General features: G+C 41.9%; 1 protein-coding gene across 1 annotated transcript in view; it reads right to left on the reverse strand.

Moving 5' to 3' along the window:
- Nucleotides 1–25,562, reverse strand: part of LOC122801697 (prolylcarboxypeptidase) — a 755,483-nt gene that overhangs the window by 437,778 nt on the left and 292,143 nt on the right. Inside the window, exon 3 of the mRNA XM_044071210.1 lies at nucleotides 4,131–4,232. Within this exon, the coding sequence (XP_043927145.1) occupies nucleotides 4,131–4,232 (102 nt within the window). The remainder of the gene's footprint in view (nucleotides 1–4,130; nucleotides 4,233–25,562) is intronic.

Raw genomic sequence — 25,562 nt, forward strand, 5'->3', positions numbered from 1 at the left:
AGGATCCTCCATGGCAAGCCCAAGTTTGTTCTGAGCTAGTACTTAATGGTACCACTAACACTGATCCTGCTGACTTAGCCAATCTGCTGGCTGATAGGTTCAGCTCAAACTTCACCCCCTTATCATCCTGCAAAGAACCGGTTGACATCCCTGATACTCGTCCCACACCTCAAATCTCTGTAGATCAAGTGTTAAAGCTCCTATCCAAGGCAAAGAACAAAGCTTCCACAGGACCCAATAGTTTCCCAGGCTGTATTCTGCACCATCTCCAGCAAGAACTAGCTTCGCCATTGAGCACCCTATTCAACCAACATCCTAACTACAGGCTTCATTCCTGCATACTGAAGAACCGCTATTGTCATCTCTTTGCACAAAGGTAGTGCCACTACTGACCCTTGAAACTAATGCCCTATCAGCTTGACAAGTCTGATCTGTAAAGTCATGGAGTGTATTACTATGGATCTTATAAACAAGGACATAGGCAATCCCCAAGCACTTGACCCCACCCAATTCGGATTTCTCAGGGGCAGATCTTGCCTATTGAACTTAGTTGACTTCTTTGAGACTGTCACCAAGGCCCTAGATGAGGGAAAGTCAGTACATGCAGCTTACCTTGACCTGGCTAAGGCCTTTGACACAATCCCCCACTTGGGCATCATCGAAAAGCTTACACAACTTGGTGTTAATCCCTGTCTAGTCAGATGGATGGTCAACTGGCTCACAGATAGGATCCACAAGGTCAAATTAAGTGCTTCCACCTCCAACAGCAGACCTGTCACTAGTGGTGTTCCCCAGGGATTTGTCCTGGGACCCCTACTGTTTGGCAGAGGTCCAGGCAAAGACAAAGGTCCTGTGGCTGACCAAGTTTGCGGATGACTGTAAGTTGGGTGTTGTCACTGACTCCCCAGTTGATGTTAACATACTGCAGGAGGGTCTCACACCTACAAATGACTGGTGCCAAAGTCATGGCATTAAGTTAAGCACATAAAAATCTATTATCATGCCATCTGGCAAAAACATGCCCCCTACTGATTACCACATCAATGGCAACCCCCTAAGCACACAACCTGTGGTGAGAGACCTGGGTACTCAGGTTGATAACAATCTCACATTTGACCATCATGTGGGGGCATTGGTCAGAAAAGCCTTTTACTTGGTTCATCTCATAAGTAAAGGGATTGCATACAGAAAAAAGGAGGTTATTACCTCTCTGTACCTCCTTCCTTATTAGACCTATAATTGAGTATAATGCCCCGTTTGGTATGTACCTCTCCAAGAATCTGCACCAACCGGAAAGGCCTCAGAAACACCTCAAAAAGAGAATCCTTGGCCTCCAATACCTATCCTATGTAGACAGGCTTAAATCACTATCACTCTCCTCGATATCATACAGATTGCTCAGAGGTGATCAGTGTCTTGCCTACAAGGCAATATTGGACCGTGCCCTACTAGAGATATTCCATATCCGTAAGTCTAACTCCTCGAGCATTACTCACTCAATAGGCCTAAATCTAATATGCAACATCAAGAAAACCTGCTGGAGAGACAGGTTTGTCTCACAGAGGCTGCCCAGTCTCTGGAAAAGACTTCCCATACATGTCAGAGTACCTCACTGACCCTCTTCAAATGCAATCTTGATGAGTGGATTGGAAACCATACATTTGTCCCAAGGGTTCTATCTTTGTCCCTCACTGACAGGGCCGTCAGGTGCTGACTGAGGTTTCTTCCATTAGCCTAGTAATCTCCTATGATCCTATGATAATTCTAAGCCTTATGTTACCTTTTGCATGATATGTTACCCTAAGCTCACCAGCAGAACAATGACTGTTAAGAGCACACCCACAGACAAAAAGTACTTTTAATGGCATCAGTTACTACTCTGTTGTCTTCCCTGGAAACTGCTCTTCCTTCTCCTTTCTTTCCAGCCTTTTTGTCCACAGCTCAGATAGTTCTGGTTTCCTCCTTGGACCTTAGATTGATGATCCCTCAGCCAATTAAGCTCTCCAAGTGTCTAACACAAGAACTGAACACAAGAATAAATATGTTATGCTTTTGATATCAGGTGAATAGTACTACTGGCAGAATATTCTGTCTCAGCACCCGCAGTGTCTTTACATGTTACAAAGAGACAGCATCTCTTTTTTTCAGACTAGTATACTGGGAATCTCTCTGAAACTCATTGCTACCCTATCAAGGTACCAAAGGCATGGTGCACACTAAACCAACACTTCACTCTCTTCTCCAAAAACATAAATGCAGTCATGCAGTCCATGCTGTTCCAAGCATACCATCAACAGGCTTTAAATACTTCACACAAGAACATGGCTGGTTGCATGAAATAAGTCGCTAACATACAGAACTTTCAGTAATTGTGCTCTTGTGTTACAACATGTCAAATGAGAGGAAGGATGGTATTTGTTCTAGGTAAAAAGAACATGAATGCTTACGTGCCTCCAAAGTGTTGTGGTAATGGTCTAATGGGGCAGGCATATAAAGAAACAAAGTGTTACATAGTAGTCCAGGAAATCTACTATCGTATACCTCAAACACAGTTAGGGAGCTGACAAGGTTGCTTGCCTAGACATCTGTGTGTGTGTGGGGTGGGGGGGGGGCTGGATTTCAACATAAAGTTTTAGAAACTGTTTTTAATACCGTATCTTACAATGAACTTTATACATTTTACTTACCACCAAAGGTAGAGCTCATTAAAATGGTACAACAGAGATGCTGATTAAGAAAATCAAATTTACACTGCAAGCAGGATACTTGATGTCAACTTTTCTTTCCACATTTGATGGTTTCTCCTAGGTAAACCCTGGGCATTTCATCATTCCTTTCACTTTTCTTTTCACATTTGATGGTTTCTCCTAGGTAAACCCTGGGCATTTCATCATTCCTTTCACTTTTCTTTTCACATTTGATGGTTTCTCCTAGGTAAACCCTGGGCATTTCATCATCCCTTTCACTTTTCTTTTCACATTTGATGGTTTCTCCTAGGTAAACCCTGGGCATTTCATCATTCCTTTCACTTTTCTTTTCACATTTGATGGTTTCTCCTAGGTAAACCCTGGACATTTCATCATCCCTTTCACTTTTCTTTTCACATTTGATGGTTTCTCCTGGGTAAACCCTGGGCATTTCATCATTCCTTTCACTTTTCTTTTCACATTTGATGGTTTCTCCTAGGTAAACCCTGGGCATTTCATCATTCCTTTCACTTTTCTTTTCACATTTGATGGTTTCTCCTAGGAAAACCCTGGGCATTTCATCATTCCTTTCACTTTTCTTTTCACATTTGATGGTTTCTCCTAGGTAAACCCTGGGCATTTCATCATTCCTTTCACTTTTCTTTTCACATTTGATGGTTTCTCCTAGGTAAACCCTGGGCATTTCATCATTCCTTTCACTTTTCTTTTCACATTTGATGGTTTCTCCTAGGTAAACCCTGGGCATTTCATCATTCCTTTCACTTTTCTTTTCACATTTGATGGTTTCTCCTAGGTAAACCCTGGGCATTTCATCATTCTTTTCACTTTTCTTTCCACATTTGATGGTTTCTCCTAGGTAAACCCTGGGCATTTCATCATTCCTGTCACTTTTCTTTCCACATGTGATGGTTTCTCCTAGGTAAACCCTGGGCATTTCATCATTCCTTTCACTTTTCTTTTCACATTTGATGGTTTCTCCTAGGTAAACCCTGGGCATTTCATCATTCCTTTCACTTTTCTTTTCACATTTGATGGTTTATATTAGGTAAATCCTGGACATTTCATTTCTTTCACTTACTTTTCAAGCCCTGCATCAAGATGCCTCTACACAATGTGAACAAAAATCTAATTTATGAAGAAGCTGCAAGATCATGTTTACACACCACTGACTGTTAAAGCACAGAGCCAGGGCTGCAAATCCAGACCTCAAACATGGCAAAAAGAGAAGCACCAGAAATTGCCAGACCTCACATCAAAACAAGAGAAAAGGTTTTCTAACACAAATATCGGTTTCAATCTTTGACTCCTTTGCCTATGACTACATATATTCAAGCTATAATGGAATTACATTTTCAAGTCATAAATTTCAAAATGACTGCATGTTCAGTACCATTAAAAGAAAATAATAAAGAATCTACTTACACTAAAAGAGTGGTCTCCAAAGGGTAAAGATTCTCCATAGTACCTGTGTTCAGCAAATACTAACAAGGCTTTAAGTTCTTCAGCCACATCCCACATAAAACCCTAAAAGAAAAAATATGTACTTTACTTACATACAAGAATAGTGAACTTTAATACATGCCTCTATTCAAACTCAACATACACACAATAAAAGCAGAAACAAATGTTATGTTTTATTTATCATACCAGTAATATCACTATACAATTTGTTTCTATTAAAGCTATTATTTTGCCCTTTTCATCAGTCAGAGGAACTGATTAAATATGTTCTTGTGGGACATTCACCCCAAAAGTATCCATATTTAAAAAGTGACTTAAAGCTGATGATAATGCCAAGAAATCCATTACCCATTGCATATCAGTATGCAAAGTTTTCATTATGATCACATTTTCCTGATATTAAATTATTACGCCTTTCTCCTTTAATTTTCCCATTCTGTATTCTTCTTACCTACCAAGACCACTCATCTGATGGTCCATAAAAAAGTATAGTTGTGTAAATTGCACATGCCAAATGGTAGATGTTCAAATTACTCACTGCTGCAGTATGCTTCAGGCTATATGCACTGTATCCTGCCTTTCTTGCAGAGGTCAGAGCAATTAGTAAAACTGTTTTCCATGTTAAGAACCTCAGGTCAGCTAGATTATCTGGCTTAAATGAAGCAAAAATCACTCCATGTGTGTTGCTCATCTCGACCTTTATTCTCACTGATGGGTTGGATCCAATCCATTGGATCCATCTCGGCCATTTCTAAAACTGGAGGCTTTCAGCAAAGCTAGTGAGCATGTTTCCTTACCCAGAATGCAACTCCTTAATGTCCCTGGATCTTGTTTGCCCTAGAGAACTCATATGGGGGTAACTGTTGTTATTATATATATATATATATATATATATATATATATATAATAAACAAAGGATTATTTCTGAGGCTATAGAGCCCTGTAATATCCAATTAGTACTACTCGGTCTTCCAGGAGTGTAGGCAGGGGGTATGGAGGGTGGGTTGTGAGAATAAAAGGTGAGATGGACAACACACATGGAATGTTATGGTAAGTACATAACTTCTCTATGTGATGTTGTCAATCTCAGCTTTATTCTCACTGAAGGGACCATGTCCCAAGCAACCTGACTCTTGGGTGGCTCATGGGTTTATAGTCCTCAGAACCATAGAACCAAAAGATGCTCTTACTCCTAGAGGCCAAATCCACTTTGTAATGACTAATAAAGGAATGAGGTTTTGCCCATGTCGCTGCAGCAGAGATGTTATCCAAAGGTAACCTCGCTTGAAAGGCTGCAGAAGTAGTTACAGACCTGCTGGAATGAGCTTTAACTGGGTTAGAAAGAGTTTTGTTCTTAGAACTGTAAATGAAGGATATACCTAGTGAAAGCCATATGGATAAAGTAATGTTGGACACTGACTGGCCTTTTCTAATATCAGAATAAGAAATAAAGAGCTGCTCTGACTTTCTGATTTCTAAAGTTCTGTACAAGTACAAACATTTGTCTACGAAAGTCCAGATGATGCAGTGAATATTCCCCTTTATTTTGGAAGTTTGGGAAGAAACCTGTCAGTTCGACAGATTGATTGAGGTTACTTTCCGACACAACCTTGGGTAGAAATGAGGGGTAAGTGCATAAAGAAACTCTGTCCTTATGAAATACTAGTATGATGGCTTGGCAGACAAAGTAATTCTGAAACTCTCCTTGCTGAAGTAATAACCACTAAGAGGAGGGTTTTCCAGGAGAGATACTTCAATTTACAGGTAGCAGACGGGTCAAAGAGAGGAGCGATAATGTTGGACAAGACAAAAGTCAGATCCCAAGGCAATGACAATTTTTTGTATGGCGGTCTTATTGTAGTTCCTTTCAGGAATGACTTACAAAGTCTGTTTGACATGATACTATACCCATTTTCTCCAATATGCAAATTTGAAATTGCTGCCAACTGAACTTTAATAGGGGCTGCAGCAGCACCTTCATTGAAAAGTTTTGCTAAAAATTCTAGAATAGAATGTATGGGAGCAGTAAAATGATCTGATTATTGCTGACCCATGTCACAAACCTCATCCATTTACCTTTGCACAATTTTCATGCAGATGATTTATGGGAAGATAACAAAATAGATTTAACTGGAGACGAAAGGAGAGGAAACCTGGTGATCAGGGAAATTGGAGTAGCCAAGCTGTTAGTTTGATATTGTTCAAATTGAGATGAACTATTACTGACGGGTGAGTCAGAAGGTCCAGAGCAGGGTCCATAATCCATGGTTCATCCAATACATGAGGCTGAAGAAAGGGGAACCAGATTTGGTGAGGCCAATAAGGGACAATTAGGATTATTGTCATCTGCAACAAACTTCCTTTCTGCAAAAATTTGGGAATTAGAGGGATTGGTGGAAAAGCATAAAGAAGCCCAACAGCCAATCATGAACAAGTGCATCCCAGTGACTCCCCTACAGGAGGGATCAGGGCAAAGTACTTGCTGCATTTGGCACTGGTGGGCAATGCAAAGAGATCACAGCAAGGCTGGCCCCATTTTCGGAAGATCTCTTTTGTAACTTTCTGACTGCAGGACCACTTGTGCGGCCATAAAATGGCTCTGCTCAATTTGTCTGCAATTATGTTGGATTTCTCCAGGATGTGAGCTGCTATCAGAAAGCAGGTGGAAGCTGTTGCCCATTGCCAGACCCTCAAGGCTTCACAACAAAGGGATTAAGATCTGCCCCCCCCCATTTATTTATGTACCAGAGCACAAGCATGTTGTCCGACTGGATTGCTATCGTTCCCAGAGGGAGGGAGTCTTAAAATGCTTGAAATGCTTGCAACACCTGCAACACCAAAAGCACCACCCTCATCTCTAGGATGTTTATGTGCAAATGAGCCTCGTGTTGTTGCCAGATGCCCTGAACAGTCTTCCCTAGATAATGCCCCCCCCCCACCCTATCTGGGAAGCATCCATGGTCACTGTGGCTTGGGGTTGAGGAGGAATGAAGTGACGGTCTTGAGATACTAACGGAGAGTAAATCCACCACTGGAGTTCCTTTTTGCAGGAATTGGTTACCATGATTTTGTGTGACATAGGCAGTTCCAGAATTGACCATTGTGTCGAAAGTAACCACTGCAGTATTTTCATATGGAGATGAGCTAGGGGAATAGTACAATTGAGGCAGTCATTTTTCCCAGTACTTGGAGAACTAGTTTTGCAGATGCTCATTTCTTGCTGATTAAGAGACTTGCATAATGGTGCAGATCGTGTACTCTGCCTTGTAGAAGTTTTGCTATCATTGTAGTTGTGTTTATCTCTGCGCCTATGAAGATCAAGCTCTGACATGGCTCTAGAGCAGATTTTTTGTAATTACCTAGAGAGGAACATAGTTGTAGAGTGTAGTCTCTGACTTGTAGCAGAAGATGCCTAGTCAGGACGGTTATGAGCCAGTTGTCCAGACATGGAAACACCTGGAATCCTTGGCATCTCAGGTGACCCACCACTACTGCCACACATTTGGTGAACACTCTAGGGGCTGTAGTGAGACCAAAGGGCATAGCTCAAAAATGGAAATGGCTGACTCCTAGTCAAAAGCGCAAGTGCCTTCTGGATCGCCTTTCCATTCATATGCGGTAGTACGCATCCTGAAGGTCTATACAGCACATCCAATTGTCTTTTTCCAGGAATGGAAGTATTGCTTGCAGTGTCATCATCCGGAACTTGGTCTTTTTGACAGATTTGTTCAGATTGCTGAGATCCAAGATGGGTTTCAAGTCCCATGTTTTTTTTTTGGAACTAAAAAGAATCTTGATTAAGTTCCAGATCCTCTCTGGTCTGTGGGGACTTCTTGGATGACTCTTTTTTCGCAACGTTTGAATTTCTAATATTGTTTGTTCCTTCTGACCGGGTGGACTACCTCTAGGGGGAATTTCACCCTGTGTGTCCTGAAAAGACCTTTGTGATTTTGTGAATCACATCTTCCTACTACCTTTCTGACTTTTGGGAAAGGGTCTGGTAGGTGTGGAAAGGCCGCAGAAATACCTCACTAGAAGAATCACAGGCCTAAAGCAGATGCCCTACGCTGATCGCCTTAAAAAACTCCAGCTATACTGTGTCATATATCGTCTACTCAGAGGCGATCTCTGCTTAACATACAAGGCCATGTCAAACCCAGAGCTGTTGGACATGCTACACTTGAAGAAATCCCAATCCCTCAGAGCCACACACTCCAGGGATCTAAATCTTGTCTTCACAATAAACAAAACATGCTGAAGGGATAGGTTCCTGACCCAGAGACTCCCCAGACTCTGGAATACACTGCCCATACATGTCAAGCAGAGTGCCTCTTTGGCCCTTTTCAAAAGGAACCTTGACGATTGGATGGGAGAAAGGAAATTCACCCCAGGGATCACGTCAGTCGCCCTGCTAGACAGGGGTCCAGGGAAGTAAATAGTGTGGGAAGAAATAGCCAGGGAATTGTTATGACTAGGCTTGTACAGGCCCTAGGGCTGATAGCCTAGTACCAACCTATGAACCTATGGAACGTCTGGAACTGACTTGTTTATGGGACTGGGGAAGCAGAAGGGAATGTCATATCCCCTGGATATTATGTCCGGCACCCATTTGTCATTTATCTTTTGCCAGGTTTTGTGGTGCAGAGAATTGCACCCCAAATGCCTCCAGTGGCAAGCAATCGGGCACTCATTCATCAGCGCTGAAAGGGTCCACCAAAGAAAGATTCTCTGGAGCCCTGGTTCTATGGGCCTCCCCTGCTGCAAGGGTGGGCATCTTCCATTATTACTCCCCCCCCCCTGCCTCTAGGGGGGAACTTTCACCCTATGTGTCCTGAAAAGACCTTTGTGATTTTGTGAATCACATCTTCCTACTACCTCTCTGACCTTTGGGAAAGGTCTGGTAGGTGTGGAAAAATACACTCCAATGGCAGACAAGGTCTTGCCCTCCTGTTCACACCTGGTAAGCATCTCTTTTACTTTAGGCCCAAAAAGAGAAGAGACGTTAAAAGACAGCATTGATGAAGGAAAACTTGAAGGGCTCTGTGGAATCGCAAAGGCACATCCAGGCCTGCCTCCTGAGACTGATGCCAGGACTCACTGACCTACTCGTTCCATCTGCTGTATAAAATATGAGTTTAAGAATGAATTGAGGGTGGTGAACTGAGAGTTGACTTTATCTGTTGCCGCATCAGCTACAGCTCCTTGGAGGGAGTCTGAAAGTTCCTGCAACCGGTCCCTATGCAATCTAGTAAAGTGGGTAAGGTACTTCAGAGACCATAAGGCAAAGGTCGCTGATGACAAGACGCACTTTCCATACCTATCAATGGTCCTGGAATCCTTATTCAGAGGATGGATAGAGAAACTGGTCTCAGATGGTTCCTTTTTAGTGGTCGATGGCACAACCATGGCATCCTGGGGTCTCCCAAGCTTTCCGAGCGATTAATTCAAGAGGTTGAATGGCGAGACCTGAAAGCCCTTCAGGTATACCGACTCCTCAGCTGAAGAGGACGTGGACTGCCAGTCACCTACCTGCTTTAAAATTTCCAGGATGTCTCCAAAGGAGACCTCTTCAGGAGGTGACCATGGGGACCCTCCTGCCTCATCGAGGTCAGTATCAGATGAGACAGACTCCTCTGGGGAGTCGAGATGCTTCCTCTTGTAGGTCTTCTTCCAAGGGACCTCCTCAGTGGGATAATATAGGGAGGTTTCAGAAGAGGGGGTGTCCCCTGTTGGACATCCTGAGGTCTGGGGCCTCTGCAGTCCTGTGGAGAGGGTATGTGAGAAGACAAAGACACTTGCACAGAACTGGGAGGAAGATCTGAGAAAGACTGTGTCTTAGAGTGAGATGGAGTCAAAACCCTCCTCATGACTTCAAAGGCAGTCTATCCCTGCTCCAAAGAACACCCCGGATCTGACAAAAGGGTTCTCGGGGCTGAAGGAATCTCTGGTGCAGGAGACAGAAGTGCCAAAGCAGAAGTAGGAGCTGAACTCACCCATGCCAAAGCTCCCAGAGGCAGTGTCGGACCCAGAGAGATTTGAACCATCTCCGCAGACCTGACCAGAGAGTGTCAGCTCCTAGAAGTTTCCTGCTCCAACTGTGTGGAAACTCTCAGGGCAGACATCAGATCCGAGGAACATACGGGTCCTGGATCTGATACAGACAAGTTGGACATAAGAATTTTCTGGCTCCAAAACCAAGGGAGGGATCGGAGGAGGACCAGGTGCCAAAGGGGAGGACTGTGTCTGATCCAGTTCCTTTGGTTTCAGATCCAATAACAGCTTGGCCAGGGTTGGTATCTTTAGCAGTCTCTGCACTACCCTATCCACATCTTTGTTGGTCAAACTCCTGATGGACAGACTAGAAAGGGTAGGAGATCTTGACTTTGTCAAAAGGGTGATGGCAGCCGAGAAGTTATAGGTTCCAATGAAGGTGAATGGCTATGATATCTGAATTCTGTGGGTGGCAAAGATGTTGGAGCAAGGGTTCCAACTGCTCCAATGAAGTCTTGGATCCAGTGATGACTGTCTGATCCATGGGTTCTGTTGCAGCAGACAGTCTAGGAGCTTTTTGCTTCAGCTCCGAGGAGGACTTTGTCTCCAAAGAAGTATGTTTTTGAGATTTCACAGACTTGCCAGATTTGGTAGCAGACTCTGGTGATACAGTCTCACAGAAGGGAGTTTTCATCAGTCCCTTCAAAATAAGCTTATTTTTGCACTCCATAAGAGCCCCCTGGTTGAAACCATGGCATATGGAGCATGCCTCTTGGTGGTGAAGAGGCCCCAACCAACACACACACACACACACACAAAGTGTGTGAATCACTGAGGGGCATCTTCTTTCCACACTGCTCACACTTTTTGAAACCAAGACGTTCCCTTCCTGTTTTTGTGACATTTTAAAAAAACTAAGAGAAAAAAGAAGAAATACACACACACAAGTACACCAGAAAGTCTTCTAACTTAAACACACAGAGAAGAAAAGTACAGTTGTGTACCAACCATAAATGTAGATGTTCGAGTGTATTCACTGTTACAGTCATTACAATTGGGTTATCCTGCTGGCAGGCTACCCGCAGTCGGCCTGAGTTCCAAAGTCTAGGTCCGGTGTCGGTTGCTGTCGCCTCTTCCCTGACGTCAGTGCGCCAGAGGTATAAAAGATGCAGCCAACACCATTTTCTTCAGTTTTTCTTGTCCCAGATGTCAGGTGCCTGAAACTTGGTAGGCTAAATTATGCCAATAAGCATGCATGCACATAAAACAACTTTTCCTTCATCTACAAGCAAATACACCACATAGGTTGTATACGATAGAGAAGTACAGATAAATCCCAGCAAAGAAAAGGGGGCATGGAGGAAGGGTAACCTGGACTGCAACAGTGAATACACTCAAACATCTACATTTATGGTAGGTACACAACTGTACTATGTTCATTGTGTTTCACTGTTGCAGTCATTACAATTGGGTTGAATCCCAAAGCTAAGGTTGGGAGGCTGGAGCTAAACAGGATTAGGAGAGGCTATAAGGCCCTGCAGAACTGCAGTGGCAAAGCCTGCCCTGGATTTAGAGTAGAGAGGTAAGTGATAGTGCTTTGTAAAGGTATGCATTGAACTCCAAGTTGCAGCCTCTAAGATGTCTTTGGTTGGTACTCCTCTGAGAAAGGCTGCTGAAGTGGCTGCTGCTCTGGTTGAGTGTGGCCTAATGTTGTTAGCTAAAATCTTGCTTGTGCCTTGGAAATTTACTGAGAAGCAGATGATTCCTGCTTATGTCAGGAAAATAATGAATAGAACAATACTACTTGTGTGAAGCTTGGACAAGAAGTTCCGTTTTGTGCTGTGAGAAAATACACAGCTGTAGAAACCATAGATAATTAGGACAAAGCCTGTTTGAAAATATGAACTGCAATCAGCATTTGCTTGTATCTGAATTAGAAGAGTACCTTGAAATGTAACACTGTACAATAGAAGCTTGTAAACGAAGTAGAGCCTACCAAGGCCAGGTTGTTTTTCTCAAAAGTTTCTCATAAATTTAGTCATGTCAGCAGAAAATCTGAGTAACATCTGCTGTAGAACAATACTGAAAGTTGTGTTTGATTATGTCAGCCATAGAAGGCCATGTCTTGTAGAAAAGAATAAGAATAAGAATACTTCCTGTTAGTAGTTAGACAAATCCTTGTATTTGCATGTTTTTGTCTCCTTGTGGCAAGTAATAAATATGCCTTAACTGAACCTTACGTGTATTGGTCTTTGAAGTCTTTTCCTTTGACAGATTGGTCCTTCGGACCGGAAACCCTCACTTCGCCTCAGATCAGACAGGCCAGGTGGCTTGAAACCGTACGGGGAAGAAACCACATCGGTTCTTCTTAGTTGAAAAGCCCTCTGACTGAATTGTCGTACAAAAGAGGCCAGCCACTTTCTGATCTGCGACTGAAGGACGGGTTTACTCGAACCAGGTGATCAATCACAAAGGCTCAGGTAAGGTGAATCTACTTTTTTCTGTTTTAGATCAGGGACTAGATTTGTATTTGTTTTGTTAAGACTTTGTTTATACAAGTCAGGGACAAAAAGATTACTGTCTTGTCATAGATCAGGGAAACAGAGCAGGTAGGCAGTCATTCTGAAGAGACTATAACAAAATCCGTGGTACCACGTTAAAAATAAGGAGTTACGTAACGATTAAAAGGGTAGAACAAAATGGGTAATAATTGTACAAAAAGATCCCAAAATCCGCCGTTAACCGAAGACGCGAAATACATGCAGTCACAGTGTGCTGATAATATTAAATACTACTCAAAATGGGTTAAATAAGTATGAATTTGTTGGTAAATTAGAAAAATCCTTGCTTGTCAAACTTGTCAGGCAGCTTAAAACTGATTCTAAAGGTCGGGTAAAAAAGCAACGTCAATTAGGAATTCCTCAGGCACACAGGTGGATTGGGGAAGTTAACTGAAGGGAACAAAAGAATAATCATTCAAAAGCAATGTTTTTAGATAAGGAGGACAATAATTTAGTAATAGCATCAGCCCCACCGCCTCCCTTACCAGAATATGAGGCAAGTGGACAAGTTAGTCCACCCCTGCGATATGCTGCTGTCACTGTAAGTAGAGACACTACAAAAGCAAAACCGTTTATTAGAGATCCCGTCGAGACCAGGTCTCAAACACGGGCAGGAAACTCAAAAGGAGACATTGAGTTATATCAAATGGGTAGAAATTCATGATTTATGAGTGAAGAAGAAATATGCCCACTTATATAAGTACCTAATCCTCAGGCAGGGCAAGAAGGTCAGGACCCAACTATTCTAGTGTATAGACCCTGGACTCTGGAAGACATCCGAAAAGCCACTGAGGGAATTCCCCATCCAAAAGTTAATTTTAGAAAATTCTTAGAAGATTTGCAAGGAATGAGGCTAAGTTATAATTTAAACGGAGAAGAGGTAGAAAAAGTAGTCAGACAAATTGTAGGACCAGATTGGCACATGATTAGTGGCGACTTGAATCCCTGTGATGCTACACTCAGGCCCCTCCCACATAGTAGCGCAGAATTAGACAACAGAGTGAAAGGACTTACAGACCAAATCTCTGAGAAATGGAAGCCTAGGGCAGACTGGACTTGCATTAATCAATGCATCCAACAGGAAGGTGAAGCTACTGACAGATATTATGCCAGACTATTAGAATGTTTTAATAACCATTGTGGAATGCAAGTTCCTGAAGATCAGACACATGATTCCCCATATGAGCAGCAGTTAAAGAATGCATTTTTGAAAGGTAGTATTGCACCCATATGCAGCTTTATTACAAAGCACATGGTAGATCATCGTACAAGCAGATTACAGTCATTACTTGAATACGCTAGGCATGCCGAAAGGCATTTTAATAGCAAAAAGAAAAAGAAAGCCCAAGTATTTTCTGTAGAAGATGGAGCAGAAGTTTATGTAGTACAGTCTGGGAAAAAGGGCAAGAGAAATGCTCAGGGAAACAAACAATCTGATCAGCAATCAGAGGACTTTGAAGGGCGAAAGAAAAGGGGTGAATGTTTTAAATGCGGTAAGAAGGGACACTTGGCAAGGGATTGCAAGAAAAACAAGAAAGCAACCACGAAAGATAAGGAGGGTGAGGACTGACTATATGATAGTCAGGAATCACTAGAAGGGGATAGCAGAGAAAGGACAAATGAGAATGTGATAGAGGGAGTAGAGAATGTGACAGAAGAAATAGAGGAAGTGCAGGAAGTCACGGATAGTGAAGAAAATGAAATATTGGATTTGGCTTTATTGAGCTTAGAGCTCTATTTAGCAGACACGAAACCAGAAGTTACACTCCTGGTAGAAGGGAGGGAAGTCAGATTCTTGTGTGACTCAGGGGCAACACGGACCCTGATACATCCCTCCAAACTGCCAGAGAACTCAGAGTCACCTGATTACATATTAGTGAAAGCAGCTAATGGACAGCTGTATCGGGAGCCCATCTCCCATAATATTGCAATAACTGATCCTGTTTCAGGATTGACCCAGAAAAGCAAAATTGTTGTTTCTGCAAAATGCCCAGTAAACCTCTTGGGCAGAAACCTTATGCAGCTATTTGGTATAGCAGTAGTTCTGACTATGCAGGGTATGGAAGCACAACGACAAATTGATACCTTTGCAATGCAAACGGAGGGTAAAATGTTTTATTGGTAGAGCCAGGACTTGGTTACGACTGGTCCAGGGGCAGTGACCGAAGAATTGATGAATGTAGCCATCAGCAAGTTCCCCTCCCTTGCATACCTCTCAACCTAGAAATATCAAAAATCTGGACAAGGCCCATGAAAAATAGGTACAAATCTGCACGCTAATTAACGTAAAATTTGCATACATAATTACACAACCCCACCCACTCCCGTGGGATTGTGGGATACCGAATTTCAAATGCAAACTTAAGAAAAGGCCCAAAATACAGCACCAGAGTCCCACTGCAGCCATTCCAGTGTCCCATTACCTGGCTATTTCACCCCATTTACCATACACACTAAAGTTTGCATACTGCTTTACTTCTATAGTGATTATTTGGGTTTTATTTTTACATTTTATAGCACAATGCACTAACACTAATAGACAATATCTGCTAAACAAAGCATTACTGTCTCACAGTAAAAATAGACTTGGCATTAACACTTCTCTGACCTTGAAACTCACATTCATTGACAGCATTGAAACCAACACCACATCTAAAGAAAATGCATCTGGCCAGTGGTGGATAAAGATTACCTTTGGGCTGTTTTCAAATCATAGGCCTTGCACACAAAACAAGAAACATACATGTGCTCTTTGCTACACCTTCCTGACTTTATTAAATTATATTCCTTGTACAATGCAGCACACTTGTTTAACTTAAGAGCATTTTAAATTTGTTTAAACATTTTTCCAGTAGGCAATGAAACAAAACGCATGAACCAATAATGACAAAACTGCCCTATTCAGAACATTTCCATCATAAAAAGTCTACTTCCACGCACAAATGTTTTTTAAATTTGTTTGAACATTTTTTCCAGTAGGCAATGAAGCAAAATGCATGCACCAGTAATGACAAAACTGCCCTATTCAGAACATTTCCATGATAACAGTCTACTTCTACACACAAAATATATATAAGCAAAGGCAGCTGAGATAGTGGGCAGCAGTAGTCCCCAATCCCTTTTAAAATAAATAGTTAAAAATAGTATAACTAGATGATTGGGGGACAGTAAAGCGCTAACTCACATTCATTAAAGTTAACGATCAACGAGGCATGGTTGCACAAATTAGTTTAGAAACATGCTAATTGCTATTACAACATGCTTTGCATAGCATGCCTAATCAAGTTTCATAAAGCAACAGATGCTAGTATAATAAGTCACCTAGTATTGGCCAAACATCATGTTTACCCGATAACGGCCATCTCTTTGGCATGATCTATGAACCAAAAAAAGGTACCTGGGGAGTGCTGCCCTTCCTGCTAGTCTTTCTCCGCTTGTTGCGCTCCGACCAAAAGTCGTATTTTTCCCCACAAAAGCTGGCTTTGACAACAGATACTTGGTCATTCACATAAGTAAATAAGCTACCACAATCACTATTCGATAGAATATACAAAAACTAAACAAATGAAACAGATCTGAAAAAACATTCAGCATCACTGGCAGCCCCAATACACATTAATCAAGCTCGCTTTCAGGAAACGTCGCCAGTCATAACCACAGAATTCAAACAAGGAACGCTGTATGTTTAAATCAAATTGCCTTATACTATTGGGGGACTCTTATGACGCTAGGGTGGCACATGTAATTAATTTAACACAACACGACAACATTGCTCGGCAAACAGTTACACGACTAGAACATTCCTATGGCATTAGATGCCCAGTGTAGCATCCAAGCATAGAAACGGAGAAGTGAAAACTCAGAGAACTGGTACTTACAGGACTGTACAAGAAAATGTCTCTGTACTTACTGGAGGATTAAATAAGATCAGTCAGAATACACATAAAACAAGGATCTAGAAGTCACATTTCATTTTTAATGATGCAGGACCTGCAGCATGCATTTTCAAATGACAAGATTGTTCTCCAATAAGATGCATCATGCAGGAATGTCACAGTAATAGCAATTAAGTCAGGCTTGCAGAGAACTTTATTAACATTCTGCTCCATTTCTCACATAGTTAATACACACACACACACCAGTACCTTCTGTTTCGTTTGGCTTTCAGCTCTGCAGAAATCCTGCCCGAATGGCATATTATCTAGTGCAGCATTCATTTAGTAAGCTTAAAAAGTAGACGGGCAGCTTAAATATTTTGTATTCAGCCCGAACGGCAGTCCAGTACTCAAACAGACACGCGACATGCTGACGGAGCTGACGTCATCGCGCACGTGATGACGTCAGCTCCAAAAGCGCGAAAAACAAAAAAATAGATTGAAACAAATCGTAAATAATGGGGTGCCACTCGGGAATCATGGCACCCCATTATTGGGACCTCAAAACTCGGTAAAAACCGAGTAATTCGGGACGGTTGAGAGGTCTGCTCCCTTGACATTGATAAACAGCATTTGTTGCACTGTACTCTGTATTATTGTAACACACCAGGACCTGATAAGGAATATGAGCAAGAATTGTTTGGAAATTGTGCAAACAGATTGATATTACGTAATCTGTACTGGGATACAGAAGGGAACAGTGTAGCCAGCTGTTCATTGCCCCAGGAGTTCTTTGCACTCTATAAATCTAATTGATTACCACATGTTAGCTTAACTAAGGACAAGAATGTGAAATGGGTAGACTTAGGAGAAAAAGTCACAAGATGGGAAAAACAGACAGAGTTAGAACTGTCAGAACAGGGAATACAAATGCAGAAGTTGAATTGGATAACTCAGACCCACCCAGCTGTACACTTGCAGTCTAGCAAGGACAGCTGATTAGCACTCCTATTGAAGGAGGAAGAGAATGCCTTACAGAATATACCAGAAATTCTTTGGTCAACAGGAAAGTCAGATGTAGGACTTATTCGTACAGCGGGACCAGTTACTAGAATGCCAAAGTCAGCATTTAGACCACGAAAAAGACAGTATCCCTTAAGAAAAGATGCAGAGGTAGGAATCAAACCTATTATAGCAGCTTTACTTAAGGAAGGGGTGCTGGTGGAATCTCCTGATTCACCATGTAACACACCCTTATTTCCTGTTAAGAAAGCGAATGGAGAGTGGCGTATGGTCCAAGATTTACAAGCTGTAAATGACACAGTAATAGCAAGGGCACCTACGGTGCCAGACCCACACACCCTGTTGAATGATTTAAAACCTCAACAGAAATATTTTTCTGTGGTTGATATCAGCAATGCATTCTTCTCGATACTGATGCACCCTGACAGCCAGTACTGGTTTATATTCACATTTCAGGGGAAAAGGTATACATATACGCGACTACCACAGGGGTATTGTGAAAGTCAAACTATATTCTCACAAGAAATGGCAAGCAACTTGGCAGGATTTACCCCACCAAGAGGTAGCCAAATTTTGCTTTATGTTGATGATATCCTGCTGGCGTCCCCCACCCAGCAAGATTGTAAAGAAGATACCATAGCGCTATCACAATTTTTAGCCACCGAAGGACATAAAGTAAAGAGAAAAAAACTGCAGCTTTGGAAAAAACAAGTTAAATACCTAGGATATGTAATATCCAAGGAGGGTAGGACATTAGATGAGGACAGAAAAGTAGCGATTTTGCAAGCACCAAAACCCACTACCAAGAAGGAAATTATGTTCTTCCTGGGTACAACTAATTTTTGTCGGAGTTGGATTCCAAACTATGCCTTGGAATCTGCACTGTTGACTAATCTGATTTATAAAAAGCCTATGGCAGCACAGGATTTGTTACAATGGACACCAGAAGCAGAATCTGCTTTCTGCAAACTGAAACAGTTAATAGCGTCCTCATTAGTTTGGGGATTACCAAACTATCATAAACGTTTTTTCCAAACTGTAGATTGTAAGTAAGGTTATATGACATCAGTGTTAACACAGTAGCATGGGGACAAGCAACGACCCATTGCTTATTATTCATCACAACTGGACCCAGTGGCACAGTCTTTACCCCACTGTGTATAAGCAGTAGTTGCAGCTGCAATGGCAGTACAGGCTCCGGCCTCAGTAGTTTTGTTCCACCCTCTCACATTGAGAGTGCCTCATGCAGTCGCGATTATTTTACTGCAAGAGAAGGTAGCATATCTTTCCCCTGCTAGGCATCTTTCCTGTATGACTATATTGTTGAGCCAACGTCATACGACAATTGAACGATGTACGACTCTGAACCCTTCTACCTTGCTTCCAACCCCTGCAGATGGCACACCACATAGCTGCCTGCAGGTGATTGAGCAAAAGATACTGCCTAGAAAAGACCTTATGGATGTTCCCTTGGATGATGCCGAGGTGACATACTACGTGGATGGCTCATGCAAAAGGGGTCCTGCAGGACAGAACCTAGTAGGATATGCAGTAGTTTCTGATACTGATATTATAGAAGCGAAATTTTTACCACACAATTTATCTGCACAGGCAGCAGAATTGATTGCCTTGACACGGGCATGTACCTTAGCAAAGGGTAAATGTGTGAACATTTTTACTGACAGCCAGTATGCTTTTTCTACTGTACACGTTTTTGCGCAACAGTGGAAAAATCAAAGAGTGATAACATCTACTGGCAAACCAATCAATCATGCACAGTTTATTTTAGATCTTTTAGAATCTATTCAGTTACCTCAGAAAGTAGCTATTTGTAAATGCGCATCTCATACCAAGCAACAGGGCAGGATTTCAAAAGGTAATGCGAGAGCTGATACAGCTGCAAAGCAGGCAGCTTCAGAAGTATTTCTTTTGAATGAGGAATTACAACCCTCTGAGATTTTAGACTTAGAAATGTTACAGACAATGCAGACACTTACTACGCAAGTTGAAAAACAAAGATGGGTAAAAACGAGGCGCAATTCCCGAAAAGGGGCTGTACATCTCTAAAGAAGGGAAACCGATATTGCCGTCTAATTTGTTTAGATATGCAGCTTTGTTGAGCCATGGGCAGTGCCATGTCTCAACAGGGGGGATGGTACAGCTGGTGAACCAAGTGTTCACGACGTACGGATTTATAATCTACTCTAAAAAATTTTGTTTGTTATGCCACATTTGTAATAAACATCATGCACAAGGGGCGTTAACGCCCAAACAAGGGAGTTTATCTACACCACCATATCCATTTCATACTATCTGTTTGGATTCCATAGAGTTGAATAAATGTGAAAATAAGAAGTATTGTCTTGTCATTGTAGATATGTTTTCCAGATGGGTGGAAGCCTTTCCGACTAAAAATCCAAATGCAGCAACTGTGGCCAAAGACCTTGTTAAAGAAATCATCCCTAGATTTGGCATTCCGGAAAGGATCTACAGTGACAACAGCACACATTTCGTAAATCAGACCATACAACAGTTAAGTAGACATATTGGTATTTCTCTAAAAAATTATTGTGCATATCACCCTCAATCTGCAGGGCTAGTAGAGAGGCATAATGGGATTTTAAAGAATAAGCTAAGGAAGTTAATAGTAGAAACGCAGAGAAATTGGGTGTACTGTCTGCCCCTGGCACTGTTGAGCATGAGAACTGTTCCGAATGCAAAAGGATTGACTCCTTTTGAAAAATTATTTGAAAGGGCTTATTATATACCTCAGTGGAAATCTCTCATGCCTGCAGACCAGGAAGCCGACAGTACACTAGCCGAGTACATGCGAAATTTGTTAAATTCTAAACATTTGTTGCAGTCAAATTCTGTTTCAGATAAAGAACGAACCAGACCATCAGAAGTGGCAGTGTCCCCTGGAGTTTGGGTTAAGACAGTAAAGAGAAAGAATTGGGCATCACCAAAGTGGGAAGGTCCATATCAAGTGCTTCTGTCGACACCCACTGCAGTCAAGATAGCGGAGTGCGCCTCCTGGATCCACCTGACGCACTGTAAATTAGTTAAGAACTTTGAACTGGACAAAAATCTTGTCACATGCCAAGAGTAAAAATGATAGAGTCCAGAAGAAACAGGAATGCAGAACAACCTTTCCTCTGAAGTATTGCATGATCATCCTGTTAACTGTACTAGTGACAATAATCTTTTTGTTGTGGCCTTTCCTTTTCCCAGACACACAGACTGAAGTGAATAAACGTGAAGTGTTACTATCAACTGGCATCCAAACTTTAACACTTACCAGGCAATTAAATATGTGTATGCTGAGACTTTCAATGTTTCGAATTGCTGGATTTTTACAGCTTTGCCGACAGCATACGGGGGGGGGGGGTTATTAATGACTACAGTCCCCCTAGGGGTCAATGAGACCTGGGAGAACTTGATTTATGATACCTCAACCATTACATACCAAGATAAAATAGCATTGCACTTGTCTGTTCCACAAAAGGGAACTGTGTGTTTTTATAAAAATGATACTGTTCAGGTGGGTTGGAGCAATTGCAATGTGACTGTTCCTTATAGATGTTACACTAAAGGTAACAATGTAGATCTTTATTGTAATACAAACTATGATTCATTTCTTGGATTGATGCACAAAACACGAAGTAAAACATAATTCTGTTCTTTATAAACAACTGTCTATAATTGATAGAAAAATGTTTCATGCAGGGCGAGTGTATATTCATAGCAAAGTTACTACTAAAGTAGAGGATTGTTACTTTGTGTGTGGCAAAAAGGCATACAAATGGTTACCTGAGAATTGGTCCGGCAGTTGTTTTTTGGGTTACCTGGTTCCGGTCATACGACACACTGCAGTTTTGCCTCGAGGAAAAATTCGAAATGTCCGAGAGGTCGACAAGAAACCTGTAAATCCAGTGGGACAAATTGATGCGCGTTGGAAAGACCATCATTCCATAGGCAAAGGACTGACACATATGGACTTGAGTGATAGCGTTATATCATGGGAAGGCATATTACCGGCATATGGGGCAGTGAAATCGATTTGGGAGCTGAGAAAACTGTCGAAACTTCTCGAAGTAATGAGTAATGCAACTTTTTCCGCTCTCAAACTGGTGACTGATGAACTGAATGCTATGAGAACTGTAGTGCTTCAGAACCACATGACTCTCGACTTCACCCTAGCAGCGAGAGGTGGCACTTGCGCTTTAATCCAAGAAGAATGCTGTTCGTATATTCCTGACCATAAACACGAGATAGACAATCATCTTGAGGTAATTCAGCAAGTGTCAGCCATGACAAAACCAGGCCCAAACCCACTGATGTACTTTTACCAGAAATGGTTTGGGGGGGGGGGTACCATCCTAATGAACATCCTGACTGCCATTTGTATAGGAATGCTCCTACTGGGAGTATGTGTTTATTGTTGCATCCCCTGCATGAAAAGACTGATTAAAGACCTTATAGACATGTCAGTTTCTGAAACCTTATATCAAAGTACTGAGTTTGAAGAACTATTAAAAGATTGAAAATGCTTTCATAAGTTTAAACTGAATGACTCTCAACTGCAAATCCTAAGTGGAGGAGGTTAGGAGAAGAAAACAAACTGTTTATGCTTATTTTGAAAGTAGAATAAAAGTATTAAAAGGGGGAAACATCAGGAAAATATGTATTAATGTGTGTATTAGTAATATGCTTAGTGCATTTAGAGCTTGAAAAGGGTTAACACATTTATTCTATTTCATACTGCATAAATCTGTACAAACTGCAGATGCTTTTCTGACCTTGTGTTATTAGCTAAAATCTTGCTTGTGCCTTGGAAATTAACTGAGAAGCAGATGATTCCTGCTTATGTCATTAAAATAATGAATAGAACAATACTACTTGTGTGAAGCTTAGACAAGAAGTTCCGTTTTGTGCTGTGAGAAAATACACAGCTGTAGAAGCCATAGATAATTAGGACAAAGCCTGTTTGAAAATAGGAACTGCAATCAGCATTTGCTTGTATCTGAATTAGAAGAGTACCTTGAAATGTAACACTGTACAATAGAAGCTTGTAAACGAAGTAGAGCCCACCAAGGCCAAGTTGTTTTTCTCAAAAGTTTCTCACAAATCTAGTCGTGTCAGCAGAAAATCTGAGTAACATCTGCTGTAGAACAATACTGAAAGTTGTGTTTGATTACGTCAGCCATAGAAGGCCATGTCTTGTAGAACAGTATAAGAATAAGAATACTTCCTGTTAGTAGTTAGACAAATCCTTGTATTTGCATGTTTTTGTCTCCTTGTAGCAAGTAATAAATATGCCTTAACTGAACCTTACGTGTATTGGTCTTTGAAGTTTTTTCCTTTGACAAATGGCCTATCCACTTTGAAATAGTCTGTTTAGAGATAGGCTTTCCTTGTGATGCTGCAGCATATGCCATTAGGAATTGATCAGTCTTTCTGAAAGCTTTGGTTCTGTCCAAGTAGAAGCGTAGCTGTCTGTGAATGTCCAAGGAATGCAGAATTCTATCACCCTTATTCTGTGGATTTGGATAAAAAGTAGGCAAATTAATTGTTTGGTTAAGGGCCACACTGGACACTACCTTAGGCATAAATGTAGGGTTTGTCCTCAGCGAAACCCTGTCTGGATGGAAAATGATAAAATGTTCCACAGCCATGAGTGCCTGTAACTCTGAGTCTCTTCTAGCGGAGGTTATTGCTAGGAGCAGAGTTGTTTTCCAGGATAAGAACTTTATGTCAGCTGAAGAGGCTGGCTCAAACGGAGGTAGTGTGAGTTTTTCCAAGACATAGTTGAGGTCCCATGCAGGTACTGGTGCTCTCCTTGGAGGTCTTATGTTTTTGGCCCCTCTGAGATACTGCCTTAGTAAGGGGTGTGACAAAATAGGTGGTTCTGTATTGTAATGAGCTGAAATGGCAGAAGCATGAATTTTAATTGATGAAAAAGAAAGGCCTGTATCCAGCATCTCAGTTAAGTATTGTAAAATCTGAGGAATATTTGGAACAATCGTGTCAATACCTTGTGCTTGGTTCCAAGCACAGAATCTCTTCCATTTGTCTACATAAGATTTTCTGGTGCTAGGCCTCCTGGCCTCTAAAATAACATCCATCACTGCTTTAGAGAGAGGTGTGTCTTGAGAGGCTATATTATCTGCCATGCCGCCAGGTTTAAGGTTTTGGGTTGGCTGTGCAGTATCTGACTGTCTTGTTGGGTCAATAAGTGAGGCATTTAAGGTAATGTCCAGCCTGGGCAGTGAGACAAGCTCTTTAGGATTGGGTACCAGTGCTGGTGGGGCCAGTCTGGGGCAATCAGTATCATTTTTGGTTTCTCTTGTCTAACCTTGAGGAGTACTTTGGGGAGGAGAGGCAGAGGGGAAAGGCATATACTGTTAGATTTTTCCAACTGAAAGAGAGAGCATCCACTTTCCATGCTTGCTTGTGATAAGTCCTTGTGCAGAATCTTTGTAGTTGGTAGTTGTGAGGGAGGCAAATAGGTCTATGTCCGGACATCCCCAGGTCCTTGTTATCATGCTGAAGACTTGTGGATCCAATTTCCACTTGTGGGGATCCATGAGGTTTCTGCTTAGTTCATCTGACAGAGTATTTTTCCTTTCTGGCAGGAATTGTGCTTGCAGATGTACTTGGTAAGTCAATGCTGTGTGCCACAAGTTCATAGCTAGCCTGCAGAGGGGGTAGGAATGTGTGCCTCCCTGCTTGTTTATGTACCACATGACTGTAGTATTGTCTGCCTTATTAGTAGTTGTCCTGGGTGAAGTTGATCCTTGAAGGCTGTTAGGGTATTCTGAACAGCTAGCATCTCTTTTTGATTGATATGTAGATGCCTTTGACTTGCGGACCATGTGCCCTGAATACATTTTCCTGACATATGGGGCCCCCAGGCGTAATCTGATACATCTGTTGTCAAAGTCTGCCTGGCTGTGGGTAAGGTGAATGGCTGTCCTGTGTTGCGGTGACAGGCTTTGCCCACCATCAAAACTCCTGTTGCAGGCAGGGAAAGAGGGTAATTACTGCTTCCAGGCTGTGGCAATCTTGAGTCCAAACACGTTTTAGATACCACTGAAGTTTCCTCATATGCAGTCTTGCATATGGAATTAGCAGAATGCAGGATGCCATGAAACCCAAGGCCTGCAGAATTTTTCTTGCAGATAACTGGGTCTTTGTTGCCAACATTTTGAAACAGTCAGTTGTCTGTGCTTGTCTGGTATGAGATAAGCCATCTGGGCAGTTGTATTTAAGCTTGCACATAGGAATATTATCTCTTGAGAGGGTACGGGTTTTGATTTATTTTCGTTTACAGTGTACCCTAGACTTGTCAGCAATCTTTTTACAAATGACAGATGCTGTAGTAGAATGTCCTTGTTTTCCACTTGAATAAGGCAGTCGTCCAAGTAAGGATATATTTGTATTCCTCTTTGTCTGCAAAATGCAATTACTGGTGCCAGGCACTTTGTGAAGACCCTGGGCGCAGTAGATAAGCCAAAGGGCAGTGCAGAGAATTGGTAGTGCACTGAGCCAGCTTTGAATCTGAGGTATCTTCTGCACATTTGTCTGATTGGGACATGCAGGTATGCCTCTTTTAGATCTAAAGTCACAAGCCAAGCCTTCTTGCCCAACATTGGCAGAAGCTGCTGTAGAGTCAACATCTTGAATTTTGGAATATCCAGATATGTGTTTAGAATAGATAGGTCCAGGCTTTGTCTTTTCTGAGTACCAAGAACAGTCTTGAATAGAATCCTTGACCCTGCTCTTGTTTTGGTACTTGTTGAATGGCCCTCATGTCCATGAGGGATGAAACTTGTTTTTGTGCCTCTGCCCATTGATTGTGTGGCAGATCTGGCATACCGTTTTGCCTTGGCAGGGTGTGAAAGTGGAACCTGTAGCCTTGTGTAACTATATTTAGAACCCAT

Source organism: Protopterus annectens, chromosome 5.part0, assembly GCF_019279795.1.
Source record: "Protopterus annectens isolate FY-2018-M chromosome 5.part0, PAN1.0, whole genome shotgun sequence".
NCBI lineage: Eukaryota > Metazoa > Chordata > Ceratodontiformes > Protopteridae > Protopterus > Protopterus annectens.